This window comes from Garra rufa, chromosome 1, assembly GCF_049309525.1.
Source record: "Garra rufa chromosome 1, GarRuf1.0, whole genome shotgun sequence".
Classification (NCBI taxonomy): Eukaryota; Metazoa; Chordata; class Actinopteri; order Cypriniformes; family Cyprinidae; genus Garra; species Garra rufa.
The window spans coordinates 13,554,121-13,572,019 of record NC_133361.1 but is presented as its reverse complement, the minus strand read 5'-3'; the positions used below and the strand labels follow the sequence as shown (position 1 = coordinate 13,572,019).

General features: G+C 41.4%; 2 protein-coding genes across 11 annotated transcripts; both read left to right on the top strand.

The window, feature by feature from the left end:
- The first annotated feature begins 5,663 nt into the window (after nt 1-5,663).
- On the top strand, nt 5,664-11,463 carry LOC141330926 (E3 ubiquitin-protein ligase TRIM35-like). 10 transcript variants are annotated; one of them, XM_073835798.1, is made up of 8 exons: nt 5,664-6,776; nt 8,476-8,571; nt 8,649-8,879; nt 8,949-8,971; nt 9,053-9,171; nt 9,298-9,574; nt 10,655-10,663; nt 11,265-11,463. In XM_073835798.1, exons 1-8 carry the CDS (start codon nt 6,375-6,377, stop codon nt 11,461-11,463), a joined length of 1,356 nt encoding a protein of 451 aa, XP_073691899.1. In that variant the 5' UTR covers nt 5,664-6,374. The 10 variants fall into 10 exon arrangements, with proteins under 10 accessions (XP_073691899.1, XP_073691883.1, XP_073691864.1 ...); XM_073835782.1 differs by lacking the exon at nt 10,655-10,663 and adding an exon at nt 10,285-10,294 and having other exon boundaries at nt 9,298-9,579; XM_073835763.1 differs by lacking the exon at nt 10,655-10,663 and adding an exon at nt 9,766-9,778 and having other exon boundaries at nt 9,298-9,585.
- A 5,103-nt stretch (nt 11,464-16,566) lies between these two features.
- Nucleotides 16,567-17,582, top strand: LOC141285602 (E3 ubiquitin-protein ligase TRIM35-like). Its single transcript, XM_073818505.1, has 4 exons — nt 16,567-16,671; nt 16,750-16,772; nt 16,854-16,972; nt 17,095-17,582. Exons 1-4 carry the CDS (start codon nt 16,567-16,569, stop codon nt 17,580-17,582), a joined length of 735 nt encoding a protein of 244 aa, XP_073674606.1.
- Nucleotides 17,583-17,899: the final 317 nt, after the last annotated feature.

Below are 17,899 nucleotides of genomic sequence, written 5' to 3'. Positions count from 1 at the left end.
AACTTACGGTAATAATTAGAATACGGTTCCATTGTTAATAAATAACTACAAAGGAACAAATGAGTAATGCACAACTAACATTATAGTAACTAATATTAATTAACAAGAAATTATGAGTAATAAAGTGCTCAGTTGAAAATGGTAGTTCACTATTATTATTTAATATCTCCCAGAGAACTACTTAGAACTTCTATATACATGTTCGTAATTAATGTAAATTAAAAAAAATTGTCAAACATGCATTTAATTGCCATTGATTTGTACACTGATAAATTACAGCTGAAAACAACAACCAAGCATGAGTAAAGAGCCTAAGGGGAACCAAACAGTGGTTTATTTAAGAATATGCATTTGTGCAGTTTCATATCCTGATGCAGAGATTCTAAGAAAATGTAAATATATCTGACTGGATGTCCTTGACCAGCTAACGTCCAGCAAAAACCAGCTTTAACAAGCATCAAAACACCTTACCAGCATCCCAGCAACAAAAATACCTAACTAGCATGCTGTTTTTTTTCACCAGGGGTTAACAATAATATTTATAACAATTAACACTTTTTACACCCATTTTGATATACTCACATAATGTAAACATGACTTAATTAAAAAAAAAATACAGGAAGGTAAATGAAACTGTTTAATTAACTCTTACATTTTTAGAACACACAATTGTCACTGATATACTGTTTATGTCAGACCACAAATATATTTTATATTTGTATTTCACTCAATTGCATTAGATCGTAGCCACAAACTACGAGAACACGTTGTCTCCATCATTATCATGACATGTGTGATTAGCACACGTGGTGCAGAGGCTGAACTCGATACAAACTGTTAATCAACCAAAAACAACAACATTTTCACTCTTTAAAGGATAGTATTTGCATCTCTACTAACTTTAACAAATTACAAATGCATTACATTTATTTACATATATCTTATTACATTTATATGGATTTCATACCTGATGAGGGAAGATGTAAATAATTAAGAAAACGCAAGACACGGATCTGCTGCTTTACGATCAGAGTCTCTGTATTTTCTGAGCAGCATTCCCCCTCCCCAAACAAGTGAACACCCCCCAAGGGAAAAACAATCAAACAATCAGTGTATCATTCAAGGCTGAGCAGATAAGACACTATAATGTGCATTAAAAAAATACATTCACTTGTTTTAAGTTCAGTGATCTGATATAATTTTATTTTATATTTTTATAAACATAAACATTTTTTTCCTTAATTTTCCACATTTATTTATTTTTGGAACCACCATCCACCTCCTTACTGCATCTACATTCAATAACAATAAGGCTCCTACATAGGGATGGGAATTGATAAGATTTTTACGATTCCAATTCCTTTTTCGATTCTGCTTAATGATTCGATTCTTTATCGATTCCCTTATCGATTCTCATTTAAAAGAAAAGGGACAACAAATTGTTGATTAGCATCACCAATGAGAAAATTTATTAAATAATAAAATAAATATTCTTCTGTAAAATTAACAAAATACAACATAAATTATTTTGTGGAAATTCTACAAGAATGTCCAACATTTTCTAATAGAAATTAAAATTCTCCTTTTAAAAGGATATATATGAACTCAAAAATAGAACTGTCTGCCAGGGACAAATACAATACAGTGTAAAATGCAGCTAAACTGTGCATTTTGCAAATCTGCAACCATCAGCTTGCTATGAAGATTTAACAATTATTTTTTCAAAAAAAATAAGCATATCTGCTTTTTCAGGAACGATACGTGATCTTTCTGGACTTATGTAATGGTCATCAAAATGTAATGCATGAGATAGCGTTCATTTAACGTTAACCGTTACTAACAGCAAGTTTTACACAGCTAATATGATGGCAGTGTTTGTTAGTTAATTAGTTATTAGTTATTAATGTTAAGTTGTAGTTTAGGTTAAACATGGATAAGCACAAACCACATTAATACATAAATATAAAGCAAAGTGTTATAATGTACAATCATTAAACACAATAAATAGCCTATAGGCTATTTTAAATGGTTTTCAGAACAAAACAAGAATGAAGAATATAAGTTGCTAAACAAGCCAAAACGAATTAGGGTAAAAGAGAAACTAAGCAAACCACAGCCCAAGACCGGTTGCTCACTGAAACTAAGCAGGGCTGAGCCTGGTCAGTACCTGGATGGGAGACCTCCTGGGAAAACTAGGTTGTTGTTGGAAGAGGTGTTAGTGAGGCCAGCAGGGGGTGTTCACCCTGTGGTCTGTGTGGGTCCTAATGCCCCAGTATAGTGACGGGGACACTATACTGTAAAAAGCACCGTCCTTCGGATGAGACGTTAAACCGAGGTCCTGACTCTCTGTGGTCACAAAAAATCCCATGGCACTAAAGAGTAGGGGTGTAACCCCGATGTCCTGGCCAAACTCCCTTCACTGGCCTTAATCAATCATGGCCTCCTAATAATCCCCTTTCATTGAATTGGCTCCATCACTCTCTCCTCTCCACCTGTAGCTGGTGTGTGGTGAGCGCACCGGCGCCGTTGTACAAACTCAGCAGCATATGTCACTCAGTCTTTTCCTTTCGTTTTGAAAATCTGTTATTTGGGCTATTTATGTCAGATATATTTTGCGTATTCATTCATTTTATATACAGAATATGATTTAATAAAAACAGATTTTGTCATTGATCAGCTCGTCTTCAATAGCTTCGTTCCACACAGCCATAGTTGGTTTCGAATTGTGCGAATTGCGAAATGATGACAGCGAGCCGGTTCCCTCTTGACTCCTTCCTTTGCTTGTTACGTCACTTCACGTTCAAGTCCTCCACACACTCTGATTCGATGTCTGAACAGCCAATCAGAGCGCTCTCTTTCCCAGACGGCCCCGACAAGCCCGACGCCGATTCAACATGTTGAATCAGGCAAACTTTGACCGACGAAAGCCGACCAGAGCCGACGTGCGGAACACACCGAACCGACACGCTTCACCGACGCCCACTAACTTCCCAATGAGGCCAGACGGCCGATCGTCGGCTTGGTGTGTCCCGGCCTTTACACATACACTGGAAATGGATGAAGATTTGCAGATTTAAAAATGTCTGATGTGTTTGATCACCTGTTGATTGTGTCTCATCAGCTCCTGTAATTCTGGATCCAAACACTGCAGATCGATTTCTCCTTCTGTCTGATGATCTGACCAGTATGAGATACATTTTTGTCAGTGAATTGCTTCCTGATAATCCAGAGAGATTTGACAGCTATTCCTGTGTTCTGGGTTCAGAGGGTTTTAACTCAGGAACACACTGCTGGGATGTGGAGGTTAAAGAGAGTCGATACTGGAGTGTTGGAGTAACTACAGCATCAAACCAAAGGAGGGGATGTGGTTTCTTTGAAAGTGATGTCTGGAATGTGCAATACAGAATGAAAAATCGGTATGGTTTTCCTGTTAAAAAGGATCTTTGTCGTGTGAGAGTGTATCTGGACTATGACAGAGGAAAGGTGTCATTCTATGATCCTGTAACTAACACACATCTACGCACATTCACAACCACCTTCACTGATGCTGTTTTTCCTTTCTTCTTTTGTTTTAGTTTTTCCTCTCTGAGGATCTTACCATTCAATAATCAGTAAATATTACACCTGCAGGTCTGGATTGAGCTGCTTTTCTTTTTTCCAGTCATGATTTTCCAGTCATTAATCCATGAAAAATAAGCCTCTTAATGCTTTGATACTTTTCTTTGCTTGTTTAAGAAAAAGATTTGAAACATCAGCAGTGTTGAAACAGTGCAATCTGGTTGTTGGTAAAAGTTATAGCATTCATAAACCCAAGTGTCCTGCTCTGTTGTTTTATAGGTGCATCTCAATAAATTAGGATGTCATGGAAAAGTTCATTTATTTCAGTAATTCAACTAAATTGTATTAAATAAATTCAGTGCACACAGACAAAAGTAGTTTAAGTCTTTGGTTATTTTAATTGTGATGATTTGGCTCACATTTAACAAAAACCCACCAATTAACTATTTTAACAAGTTAGAATACTTCATAAGACCAATAAAAAACATTTTAGTGAATTGTTGGCCTTCTGGAAAGTATGTTCATTTACTGAATATGTACTCAATACTTGGTAGGGACTCCTTTTGCTTTAATTACTGCCTCAATTTGGCATGGCATGTAGGGGATCAGTCTGTGGCACTGCTGAGGTGGCATGAAAGCCCAGGTTTCTTTGACAGTGGCCTTCAGCTCATCTGCATTTTTTGGTCTCTTGTTTCTCATTTCCCCTCTTGACAAAGAGGTTCAGGTCTGGTGAGTTTGCTGGCCAGTCAAGCACACCAACACCATGGTCATTTAACCAACATTTGGTGCTTTTGGCAGTGTGGGCAGGTGCCAAATGAAAATGAAAATCAGCATTTTTAAAAAGCTGGTCAGCAGATTGAAGCATGAAGTTCTCTAAAATTCCTTGGTAAAACAGGTGCAGTGACTTTGGTTTTCAAAGAGCACAGTGGACCAACACCAGCAGATGACATTACACCCCAAACACTGGACTTCAAGTAACTTGGGCAATGAGCTTATCCAGCCTTCCTCCAGACTTTAGTACCTTGGTTTCCAACTGAAATACAAAACTTGCTCTCATCTGAAAATAGAACTTTGAACCACTGGGCAACAGTCCATTTCTTCTGCTCCTTAGTTCACCCAAATTCACCCAAATTCTTGAATTGATTTTGCTTGACAAGCCTCTTAAGGCTGCAGTTCTCTCGGTTGGTTGTGCATCATTTTCTTTCACTCAACTTTGTTAACATGCTTGGATGCAGCACTCTGTGAACAGCCAGCTTCTTTGGCAATGAATTGTGGCTTACCCTCCTTGTGAAGGGTGTCAATGATTGTCTTGTGGACAACTGTCAGATCAGCAGTCTTCCCCATGATTGTGTAGCCTAGTCAACCAAACTGAGAGACCATTTTGAAGGCTCAGGAAACCTTTGTAGGTGTTTTGAGTTGATTAGCTGATTGGTAGTGATGTAAAAATGAAGCTTTTCGAAGCACCGAGGCTTTCCCCTCAACTGTATCGTAAAAAGGTTCGTTACTCAAAGCTTTTCAACATGTTGCACACTAATGACATCTTGTGGACAAAGGTGGGAAAAGTTGCTTTCGCGTCCCAGATCTTAAAGCAATTTTGGACAGTTTCATTAAACAGATCTATTTGTGCTATGTCAGAAAAACAGTAATTTTACTCGAATTGATCTGTAAATAAACGTTTTAATAAAATGATACAAGTATAAGCATGGTTCATGTAGGCATATATGTTCAAAGTAAATTAAGAATAATTTTGACTAAAATTAGTATTAATTAGAAGTGCTTGTGAAGCAAGTATAACAACAAAATGAATATGCACAAAACTACACATGTAAATATTTATTCGTATTATGATTTATTCTTAACAAAAAGTGAATGACACTTGATACCTGCGCAAGGGGTTCGCGTTATTTGAATCAGTATATGAAGCAGTCACGTGGTTGTGTGCAAAAACGAAGCTTCGGACGTCACAGGTCACGTGGTTATGGACAAAACGAATCAAGTTTAAATTAATTAATAAATTAACTTTTCCTCAACATTCTAATTTATTGAGATGCACCTGTATTAGGCACATATAAAATCCTGTCAATGCTAAATGTTTCTAAAACTAAAAGTTTTCTAATTATGTAATTCTCATATTAAAGTATGGCAATAAATTAAATTCATACATAAAGACATAGTGGTTGGACAATAATTCTAGCACAATTAGTGGGCCTGGGGAATGCCATGATTTTGCAGCCCAAAGTAACACCTATGCACCCTTTGGTTTACTTTGGGCACACAAGAGTCAGGGTGGAAAGATTTTTGGGGGGGTTCTCAACACGGTAACTATCCCAGATATGCAGGAAATGCACTAACAAATAAAGTTCAATAAATAAAACACTCACAAATAAGTTGTTTAGACTAATTTGAATTAGTCTTACATTATTGTACTTTCATTGTTCTTTTGTGTTAGATATCAAAGTTTTATAGCATTATAGTTGAGAGAGTTTCAAAGCAAGTTCATCTTGTTAAAATTTAATCACAATATTTTATGACTTGTTTAAACACATCCAAAGGTTATCAGAAACTCCACCCTCACATTTACCAGGAAGAGACTTGTTATTTTTCATTTCTGTCATACTTACTCTCTGTCTAGAAAAAAAAAAAAAAAAAAAAAAAAAAACTATTAAATCAGCGTTCAATGGAGAAAGAAGAGGAACACTTTCAAGAAGGATTTTTTTTTTTCTGAACAGGCAGTAGATTCTTTATATATATATATTTTAAACCATCATTCAGAAAGTGAAAGCAAAGTTTAGACTGCTGGAGCTCAAACAGTTAAAATGGCTTCACTAAATGTATCTGCAGAAGAACTTTCTTGCCCTGTATGCTGTGAAATCTTCAAGGATCCTGTTCTTTTATCATGTAGTCACAGTGTCTGTAAAGAGTGTCTTCAACAGTTCTGGAGAACCAAGGCAACTCAGGAGTGTCCTATCTGCAGGAGAAGATCCTCAAATCGTGATCCTCCATGTAATCTGGTGTTAAAAAACTTGTGTGAGTCATTCCTGAAGGAGAGAAATGAAAGCTGTTCATTAGTTTCTGAAGAGATCTGCAGTTTACACAGTGAGAAACTCAAACTCTTCTGTCTGGAGGACAAACAGCCGGTGTGTTTAGTGTGCAGAGATTCACAGAAACACGTCAATCACACATTCAGACCCATCAGTGAAGTTGTTTCATCATATAAGGTAAGACAGTGTCTCTTAATTGAAATGTAAAGAACAATATTTTCCTGATTTCTTCCGCCTTTGTGTATATCTCCTACAAAATGTTAATATTTTTTAAATAAACACTGTATGTCATTAAAAGTCAACCTAAGTAAAATATTTTTAAGCAAAAAAAAAAAAAAAAAAAAAACATACTTATCACCCATGTGAGGAAATCTAATTGGTCCCTTTAAAAACAAAAAACAGCCTAAAGCTCTGTCCTATAGTCATGTCTGCACTGTGAAAAGTTTTCACCAGATTCAACTTAAAAACCTTTAAGAAAAAGTTCAGCAGTTGCCTTAAATTTTTAAGTTAAATCAGCTTAAAACTACAAGAAATTTAAGTTATTACAATAAAAATTAGTTGATTTAACTTGTGAGCGGAAATTACCTAAGTTGATTTACCCTAAAATTTTAAGGCAGCTGCTTAAAGTTTTTAAGTTGAAACCTGGTGAAAACTTTTTACAGCGTAATAACTGGAGATCAAACTTTAAAGCTCTGTTGGGATTTTAGCCCACCTTTTTTTGAAGAACTGCTTTATTTCAGCAACACTGGATGGTTTACCAGCATGAACAGCCTGTTTAAAGTTCTGCAAACTGGGTTCAAGTCAGGCCACACCAAAACTTTAATTCTATTTTAGCCATTCAAGGTGGATGTACTTATTTGAATCATTGTTTTGCTGCTTGAGCTTCAACTTACGGACTGAAGGCCTGGCATTCTTCTTTAGTATTCACTGGTTAAGAGCAAAAAAATGCAGATCTCTCAGAGCAGCTCTTTTGTGACTTCTTGGATGAGACAATTCTAGGATGCTTTGCGACGGAGATAATAACTGTCACTGTGATTTTTTTTGAGTCCCAAAGCTTTTAACAAACTTTATGCTTCTGGAAGTGTTCTATTGAAGTGGTGATTTAATTGAACAGGACTGGCAGTATTTAGGATTAGTTCAGGAGTGATCAGGAGTCTATTCCAGCACAACACCATTATGAATGTAATTTCATAGGTTTGGGAAAATAGTAACTATGGGGACAAATACATTCTCATGCATTGGATAACATTGTTATATAAAAACTGTATTTTGTTTTACCCGCACTTTGATTTATGAATCAATTTACTACAGCACTACACAATCCTATCACTGTATTCACATAGCAGCTAGTACAAGCCTCTCAAGGCTGCGGTTCTCTCAAGGTTGGTTGTGCATCTTTTTCTTCCACACTTTTTAATTCCACTTAACATTCTGTTATCATGCTTGGATACAGCACTCTGTGAACAGCCAGCTTTTTTGGCAATGAATGTTTGTGGCTTACCCTCCTTTTGAAGGGTGTCAATGATTGTCTTCTGGACAACCGTCAGATCAGCAGTCTTCCCCATGATTGTGTAGCCTAGTGAACCAAACTGCGAGAACATTTTGAAGGCTCAGGAAACTTTGCAGGACTTTTGAGTTGATTAGCTGTTTGGCATGTCACCATATTCTAATTTGTTGAGATAGAGAATTGGTGAGTTTTTGTTAAATGTGAGCCAAATCACAATTAAAAGAACCAAAGACTTAAACTACTTCAGTCTGTGTACAATGAATTTATTAAATACACGAGTTTCACAATTTGTGTTGAATTACTGAAATAAATTAACTTTTTTTTTTCACATAGCAGTTGGTATTTCATATATATTTTGTTCAATTTCAGGAGGAGCTCAATACAAAACTGAAGTCTTTACGAGAGAAACTCGTAGACAATGAAAACTTTAAAGAAAAGTTTGAGAAAACAGTTCAACACATCAAGGTGAGATAACAGAATATAGAATCATTTTCATTACAGCTGTATGATCACTATTTAATTATCACTATATGTGATTTCAGTCTCAAGCTGAGCACACAGAGCATCAGATTAAACAGCAGTTTGAGAAGCTTCATCAGTTTCTCAGAGATGAAGAAGAAGCTACAATCACTGCACTGAGGGAGGAAGAGGAGCAGAAGAAGCAGATGATGAAGGAGAAGCTGGGGGAGATCAACAGACACATCTCAGCTCTTTCACACACAATCAAAGACACAGAGGGGATGATGAAAGACAATGACGTCTGCTTTCTAAAGGTCTGATTTCAGATCATTGATTGATGATTGATTGAGTTGTTGATGATCAATGGTGTGTTTGTTCTGCAGGAGTTTCCAGTCTCAAAGGAAAGGTGAGTGATCTGCTGGTGTCTCTGGTCTCTCTGCTTCTGATCCAAAGCCACTGCAGTTCTGACTCCTGAATGTTCTTCCAGAGTCCAGATCTCACAACCGGATCCACAGACGCCTTCTGGAGCTTTGAATCATGTGCCACGGTACTTGGGCAACCTGCAATTCAGAGTCTGGAAGAAGATGGGGGACGTTGTCCAAAACAGTGAGTCTGGAGAAAATCTGTGCACTTACGCATACACTGTGAATAGGGGGAAATGTAGAGATTTAAAGATGTCTGATCATTAAATGAACATCAGAATAAAAGCAGTTGTTGATTGTGTCTCATCAGCTCCTGTGATTCTGGACCCAAACACAGCTCATCCACGCCTCGTCCTGTCTGATGATCTGACCAGTATGCGATACAGTGAGAACAAGCAACCACCTCCTGATAATCCAGAGAGATTTGACAAGTATCTCTGTGTTCTGGGTTCAGAGGGTTTTAACTCAGGAACACACTGCTGGGATGTGGAGGTTAAAGAGAGTCGATACTGGAGTCTTGGAGTCACTACAGAATCAAACCAGAGGAAGGGACGTGATTTCTGTAACAGCCATGTCTTGTGTGTGAAGTATGATCCTTGTGTAATGAAATTAGGTGACTGACAGCCGGATTTGCCTATCAGCGATCAGTATCCTCAATATAAAGTCTGATTGGTTGCTGCCCGGGGTGCGTCACGTCCGATTTTCCCCTTTGTGCCCGTGTTTACGGTGGTCACAGGTAAGCGCGTTCTGCTGTAACAGGCTGTACTTTTAAAACTAGTTGGTCTTTTAAAGCGTTTCTTTTGTAGATTTATAGTGTCGTTTTGTCCGGCCGTTGGTGTGTTTTTGGCGCTGCTCTAGTGGATTTAGTGACTGTTCACCCCTCAGGTATGTGTATATGCATCTGTATAATCTCATTGTGTTAGCGTTGATGTGCTGTTAACACTGCTGCATGCTGACTAGGTATGATTTCCTGTACCCCATTGTGCTATCGGTGGGCTGATTAATAGACCTGTGCCTGTACATTTTCTGTTTGGTGTGATACCTTGACGGTAAGTGTTTTAAATCTAATTATAATTCGTGTAGGAAAAGTATTATGATTAGTAACGTTTCTCGTTGTTTTTTTTTTATAGGATTCTCCCTCTCGTTCTCTCGTTTCATCTAGTTTTTTATATTGTATGTACTGTTGCTTCGCGCTGCAAACGTTCTTACAATCCTACGGTCCTCCTGTGCGTACTGTTGTGCAGACGCCGCCATCACCGTTAATGAAAGGGGACTGTTCGTCTGGGTTTTTTTTTACGGTGCTTAGTGCCCTCTTTGTGTGTGCGACTGTGTGTCAGCATGGAGAATACGACGATCTCAGTTTGAGAGAATAACTCCTCTTCCTTTTGTGACTTACGTTTTTCTTTTGTTTATACTGTTGTAATTGTTTTTGTTTTATTATATATATATATATATATATATATATATATATATACACGAATATATTGTTTATGCTGTTTTGTTTGTATGTTATTTTTCCTTTATTAATGCAACTTGATTTGTATACTAGTTACATCTGCCTCCAAGTTGCTTTGTAATTTCATTTCAATTTATTTGATTCTTCTAAACGTTTTCTTTCAGTTTGTAGTAGTATTTCTACTCATTTTTGTCTGGAGTTGCTTTAACAGTTATCATTTGTTTCTATTGTATGTTGAGTTAAATATTTAATTGTGATTGTTATAGTTTATTCATTTATTTTTGGTTTATTGCAGGAGCTGGGGTCCCACGGGTGAACGGATCTTCCTCCTTATGGTGGTGGTTCTTCTTTATTGCGTGCTGTGTACCACTTCGAGTGTGTGGTAGTGTGATCTGAGTGCACCTTGGTGTGTGTGTGCGTGGAAGTGTGCTCTTGTAAAACCAGACTCCATTTTGTTTCCTGCCGTTGGGAGCCTCAGCCCTGCTGGTATTTATTTCATATTTACAGCTGATTTGGTGTTATTACCCACATTCATTATTTTTGTAATTTCCTTTCATTTAAAGTGGAATCTCCTGCTGTTCCGCTGACGTTTTATTGTCTATTTCAAAACATTCGTGTATTAATAAAAGTTTGTATTTTTATACTGCACCCACGTCTTCTGTTCACTTATATGAGGGAAACGAACCTGTGTGCTTAATTTACTTCATTGTTGGGTTTTGAGTATTGTTCCCTAGAATTAATTCCTAGGGTGGCGTAGTCGGACTTCTTTACTGGTAAAAGGTTAGTTTTCAAATTGTACCGCTCCGTCACACTTGCAAAAGGTCTAAACCATTTGGTTTTAATGTTGAACAGGATCTTGAGCGTGTGAGAGTGTATCTGGACTATGACAGAGGAAGGGTGTCATTCTCTGATCCTGTAATTAACACACATCTACACACATTCACAACCACCTTCACTGACACTGTCTTTCCATTCTTCTGTTGTTTTCCATCTCTGAGGATCTTACCATACAATAGCTAGTAATCGTCCTCCTGTTTTCATCTTTTTCAGTCAGAAATTAAAAGTTTTATTCAAGTGCTAAACTGAAGTGCTGATTCTAGGTTTCAGGTGATTAATGTAGGCATGCGCTCACTGCAGAATGTCATGCATTTATTTCTGTTGACATGCAGGACGATGCAGAACAGATAGCGAGACAAAAACTGGTTCGACATCTCTGTACGTGCTGCTCACGTCTCCAAACTGTGATAATGAGCACGATAAGCAGAATTGTGTTTATCACTGTGAATTCAACATGTGAAGAAATCATTTTGACAAAGAATTGATCATGACAGACCCTGTGAGTTTCAAACACACTCACCAACAAATAAAGAACAACAAACGCAAAGAGTCTATTTATCTTTTTTTGATTAGTTTGTTCTGTAATGTGCTCATTGTAAATGTATTCCCTGATGTTCCTGTCTGACCAGCTGTTTAACATACCAAAACAGGTACAGAAAGTGATTCACCCTTTAAAAACTATATTCAGAAGAGGCAGACTCATTATTTCACTTCATTTCTCTCATACGGACACAGTTTTTCCATTTCTATACAAAAATAAAACCGGATTCAACAGTCAAGGAGGAATGAAAGGAGGAACTTTCAAGAAGACGGCAGATTTTTGTGTTTCCAATGTTTTTTTTTTTTTTTTTTTTTTTGAAAGTATCATTCTGAAAGTGAAATTAAAGTTAAGATTGTTGGAGTTCAAACGTGAAAATGGCTTCAGCTGAATGTGATTATATTTGTTTCTTGTGCTCTGATATCTTCAAGACACCTGTTGTTTTATCTTGTAGTCACAGTTTCTGTAAAAAGTGTATTCACCACATTTGGAGAACCAAGAAAACTCGGGAGTGTCCTGTCTGCGGGAGAAAATGCTCAAAAGAAAAGCCTCCATGCAATTTAGTGTTAAAAAATTTGTGTGATTCGTTACTGAAGGAGAGAAATGAGAGGCGTTTATCAGTATCTGAGGAGACCTGCAGGTTACACAGAGAGAAACTCAAACTCTTCTGTCTGGAGGACAAACAGCCGGTGTGTTTAGTATGCAGAGATTCACAACAACATGAAAATCACAAATTCAGACCCATCAGTGAAGCTGTTTCATCATGTAAGGTACTGTAACAAAGAATTAGGGTTGTGATTATTCCATCCATTTTCCTCCGCTTATCCGGAACCGGGTCGCGGGGGCAGCAGTCTAAGCAGAGACACCCAGACTTCCCTCTCCCCAGACACTTCCTCCAGCTCTTCCGGTGGAACGCCGAGGCGTTCCCAGGCCAGCCGAGAGACATAGTCCCTCCAGCGTGTCCTGGGTCTTCCCCGGGGCCTCCTCCCGGTGGGACATGCCCGGAACACCTCCCCAGGGAGGCGTCCAGGAGGCATCCGGAACAGATGCCCGAGCCACCTCAGCTGGCCTCTCTCGATGTGAAGGAGCAGCGGGTCTACTCCGAGCTCCCCCCGAGTGACTGAGCTCCTCACCCTATCTCTAAGGGAGCGTCCAGCCACCCTACGGAGGAAACTCATTTCGACCGCCTGTATCCGGGATCTTATCCTTTCGGTCATGATCCAAAGCTCATGACCATAGGTGAGAGTAGGAACGTAGATCGACCGGTAAATCGAGAGCTTCGCCTTACAGCTCAGCTCTTTCTTCACCACGACAGACCGGTACATCGACCGCATTACTGCAGAAGCTGCACCGATCCGTCTGTCAATCTCCCGCTCCATCCTTCCCTCACTCGTGAACAAGACCCCCAGATACTTAAACTCCTCCACCTGGGGCAGAGACTCCCCACCAACCTGAAGAGGACAAGCCACCCTTTTCCGACTGAGAACCATGGCCTCGGACTTAGAGGTGCTGATTCTCATCCCAGCCGCTTCACACTGGGCTGCAAACCGCCCCAGTGCCTGCAGTAGGTCCTGGCTTGAGGAAGCCAACAGGACAACATCATCCGCAAAAAGCAAAGATGAGATCCTGTGGTCCCCAAACCAGACCCCCTCCAGCCCCTGGCTGCGCCTAGAAATCCTGTCCATAAAAATAATGAACAGGACCGGTGACAAAGGGCAGCCCTGCCGGAGTCCAACACGCACCGGGAACAGGTCCGACTTACTGCCAGCAATACGAACCAAACTCCTGCTCCGGTCATACAGGGACCGGACAGCCCTTAGCAAAGGACCCCGGACCCCATACTCCCAGAGCACCCCCCACAGGACACCGCGAGGGACACGGTCGAATGCCTTCTCCAGATCCACAAAACACATGTGGACTGGTTGAGCAAACTCCCATGAACCCTCCAGCACCCTGAACAGGGTATAGAGCTGGTCCATTGTTCCACGACCAGGACGAAAACCGCATTGTTCCTCTTGGATCCGAGGTTCGACAATCGGACGAATTCTCCTCTCCAGTACCCTGGCGTAGACCTTCCCGGGGAGGCTGAGAAGTGTGATCCCCCTATAGTTGGAACACACTCTCCGGTCCCCCTTCTTAAAAAGAGGGACCACCACCCCGGTCTGCCAGTCCAGAGGCACTGTCCCCAGCCTCCAAGCGATGTTGCAAAGGCGTGTCAACCAAGACAGCCCTACAACATCCAGAGACTTTAGGTATTCAGGGCGGATCTCATCCACCCCCGGGGCCTTGCCACCGGGCAGCTTCTCAACTACCTCGGCGACTTCAGCCTGGGAAATGGTCGAGTCCGCCTCTGAACCCCCGGCCTCTGCTTCCTCAATGGAAGACGTGTTGGTGGGATTGAGGAGATCCTCGAAGTATTCCTTCCACCGCCCGACAATATCCCCAGTTGAAGTCAGCAGATTCCCACCCCCACTGTACACAGTGTTGGCAGGGCACTGCTTCCCCCTCCTGAGGCGCCGGATGGTTTGCCAGAATCTCTTCGAGGCCGACCGATAGTCCTTCTCCATGGCCTCACCGAACTCCTCCCAGACCCGAGTTTTTGCCTCCACAACCATCCGGGCTGCCGTCCGCTTGGCCCACCGGTACCCCTCAGCTGCTTCAGGAGTCCCACGAGCCAACCAGGCTCGATAGGACTCCTTCTTCAGCCTGACGGCATCCCTTACTTCCGATGTCCACCACCGGGTTCGGGGGTTGCCACCACGAGAGGCACCAGAGACCCTACGGCCACAGCTCCGAACAGCCGCATTGACAATGGAGGCGGAGAACATAGTCCACTCAGACTCAATGTCTCCAGCCTCCCTCGGAATCTGGTTAAAGCTCTGCCGGAGATGGGAGTTGAAGACCTCTCTGACAGGGGGCTCTGCCAAGCTTTCCCAACAGACCCTCACAGTACGTTTGGGCCTGCCGAGTCTGTCCAGCTTCCTCCCCGGCCAACGGATCCAACTCACCACCAGGTGGTGATCAGTTGACAGCTCCGCCCCTCTCTTCACTCGAGTGTCCAAGACATATGGCCGGAGGTCAGATGAGACAACCACAAAGTCAATCATCGACCTCCGCCCCAGGGTGTCCTGGTACCACGTGTACTGATGGACACCCTTATGCTCAAACATGGTGTTCGTTATGGACAAACTGTGACTAGCACAGAAGTCCAACAACTGAACACCACTCGGGTTCAGGTCAGGGGGACCGTTCCTCCCAATCACGCCCCTCCAGGTATCACTAGAATTGCCCACGTGGGCGTTGAAGTCCCCCAGCAGAACAACGGAGTCCCCGGTCGGAGAGCTTTCCAGCACCCCTCCCAGTGACTCCAGAAAGGCCGGGTACTCTACACTGCCATTCGGCCCATAGGCACAAACGACAGTGAGAGACCTGTGCCCCACCCGAAGGCGCAGGGAAACGACCCTCTCGTCTACTGGGGTAAACTCCAACACCTGGCGGCTAAGCTGGGGGGCTATAAGCAAGCCCACACCAGCCCGCCTCCTCTCACCGCAGGCGACTCCAGAGTAGTGAAGAGTCCATCCCCTTTCGAGGAGTTGGGTTCCAGAGCCTGAGATGTGCGTGGAGGCGAGCCCGACTATCTCTAATCGGTATTTCTCAACCTCCCGCACCAGCTCAGGCTCCTTCCCCCCCAGTGAGGTAACATTCCATGTTCCTATAGCCAGATTCTGCGTACGAGGATTGGGTCGCCGAGGCCCCCGCCTTCGACTGCCACCCATCCCACAATGCACCGGTCCCCTATGGCCCCTCCCGCAGGTGGTGGGCCCACGGGAGGGCGGCCCCACGTTGCTTTTTCGGGCTAAGCCCGGCCGGGCCCCGTGGGGTAAGGCCCGGCCACCAGGCGCTCGCATACGAGCCCCAACCCCAGACCTGGCTCCAGGGTGGGGCCCCGGCTGCGCCATACCGGGCGACGTCACGGACCTATGATGATTTTCAGCCATATGGGGGTTTTTGGACCGCTCTTTGTCTGGCCTGTCACCTAGGACCTGTTTGCCTTGGGAGACCCTACCAGGGGCATTATAGCCCCTGACAACATAGCTCCTAGGATCATGCAGACACTCAAACTCCTCCACCACGGTAAGGTGGCGATCCCCGGAGGAGTGATTAAGATAAATTTATTCATTTTACTCGTACTATGTATTACATACAAAAAAATTTAGCTTAAATCTGTGGTGTCTTATAGATTTTCACTTTAAATTGTAGGTGGAGCTTAATACAGCACTGAAGTCCTTACAAAAGAAACTTAAACACAAAGAAAATTTTAAAAGACAGTTTGAAAAAACAGTTCGACACATCAAGGTGAGGACTGATTTGTTTAAATGTATTCTCAAGTTTTATTTTAAATTTAATGCTGTACTGGGTTGTCTGAGAGAGTCGCATGTTCCTTTTTTTTACTGGAAAATACACAAGTGTTCATGTATAACCGATTGAGTGCAGCAGTGGACAAAACACAGACAATCTGATGAATATTCATAAGCTCAGAAACCAGCTGACATTATGCATCTAACTGTGGGAAGTTTTTTTTTTTTTTTTTTTTTTGTCTAAGTGAATGTGTCTTGATTTCAGTCTCAAGCTGAGCACACAGAGCATCAGATTAAACAGCAGTTTGAGATGCTTCATCAGTTTCTCAGAGATGAAGAAGAAGCTACAATCATGCACTGAGGAAGGAAGAGGAGCAGAAGAAGCAGACGATGAAGGAGAAGCTGGAGGAGATCAACAGACACATATCAGCTCTTTCACACACAATCAAAGACACGGAGGAGATGATGAAAGACAATGACGTTTGCTTTCTGAAGGTCTGATTTCAGATCATTGATTGATTTATTGATTATTTGATTGAGCAGTTGATGATCAATGGTGTGTTTGTTCTGCAGAAGTTTCCAGTCTCAAAGGAAAGGTGAGTGATCTGCTGGTGTCTCTGGTCTCTCTGCTTCTGATTCAAAGCCACTGCAGTTCTGACTCCTGAATGTTCTTCCAGAGTCCAGATCTCACAGCCGGATCCACAGACGCCTTCTGGAGCTTTGATTCATGTGCCACGTTACTTGGGCAACCTGTCCTTCAGAGTCTGGAAGAAGATGCATTACATTGTCCAAAATAGTGAGCTATGAGAAGATCTGTGTTTTCAGTTATTTAACAGTGGGAATATTTACAGATTTAGATATTCAATAATGCATAATCTGTGTTTGGTTCACTCTTGATCGTTGATTGTGTCTCATCAGCTCCTGTCATTCTGGATCCAAACACAGCTCATCCATGTCTCGCCCTGTCTGGTGATCTGACCAGTGTGAGAAACAGTGAAAACAATGATCTGCTTCCTGATAATCCAGAGAGATTTGACATTTTTAACTGTGTTCTGGGTTCAGAGGGTTTTAACTCAGGAACACACAGCTGGGATGTGGAGGTTAAAGGAAGTCAAAACTGGACTCTTGGAGTAACTACAGCATCAAACCAGAGAAAGGGACCTGATTTCTTTAGCACTGATGTCTGGAGCGTAACATACGGATGGTCTCAATGGGCTGGTTTTCGTGTTAAACAGGATCTTAAGCGTGTGAAAGTTGATCTGGACTATGACAGAGGAACGGTGTCATTCTCTGATCCTGTAACTAACACACATCTACACACATTCACAACCACCTTCACTGACACTGTCTTTCCTTTCTTTAATAGTGTTTCTCTTCTGAGGATCTTACCGTTCAATAGTCAGTAATGGTTACAGCTATAGGTCTGGATCTTCCTGCTTTCATCATGTTTTAATATTTACCTTACATCACATGAGTAAGAGTGATTTGAATATCAGTAGGACTGTGATTGGGCCACAGTTTATCACATGACATGACTGATATCCAGCACTAAAGACATTACACACACATACTTTTTGTTTATTTGTAAATTAATAATTGTTCATTGTAGTTGAATTTTAGTAGTGATCATTTTGCAAGGATTCTTTTCCTGCTAAAACATAACATAAAATTAAACTTTCTGGAATTATACTGACTAATCTGGAGGAAAGAGCAAAGGACACTG

Coding starts and splice junctions, on each gene's coding strand:
- LOC141330926 (XM_073835731.1), top strand. CDS start 6,375: ATGGCTTCACTAAATGTATCTGCAGAAGAACTTTCTTGCCCTGTATGC. Junction 8,572..8,648: donor AAACAGTTCAACACATCAAG/GTGAGATAACAG, acceptor ATGTGATTTCAG/TCTCAAGCTGAGCACACAGA. Junction 8,880..8,948: donor ATGACGTCTGCTTTCTAAAG/GTCTGATTTCAG, acceptor TTTGTTCTGCAG/GAGTTTCCAGTCTCAAAGGA.
- LOC141285602 (XM_073818505.1), top strand. CDS start 16,567: ATGAAGGAGAAGCTGGAGGAGATCAACAGACACATATCAGCTCTTTCA. Junction 16,672..16,749: donor ATGACGTTTGCTTTCTGAAG/GTCTGATTTCAG, acceptor TTTGTTCTGCAG/AAGTTTCCAGTCTCAAAGGA. Junction 16,773..16,853: donor TTTCCAGTCTCAAAGGAAAG/GTGAGTGATCTG, acceptor ATGTTCTTCCAG/AGTCCAGATCTCACAGCCGG.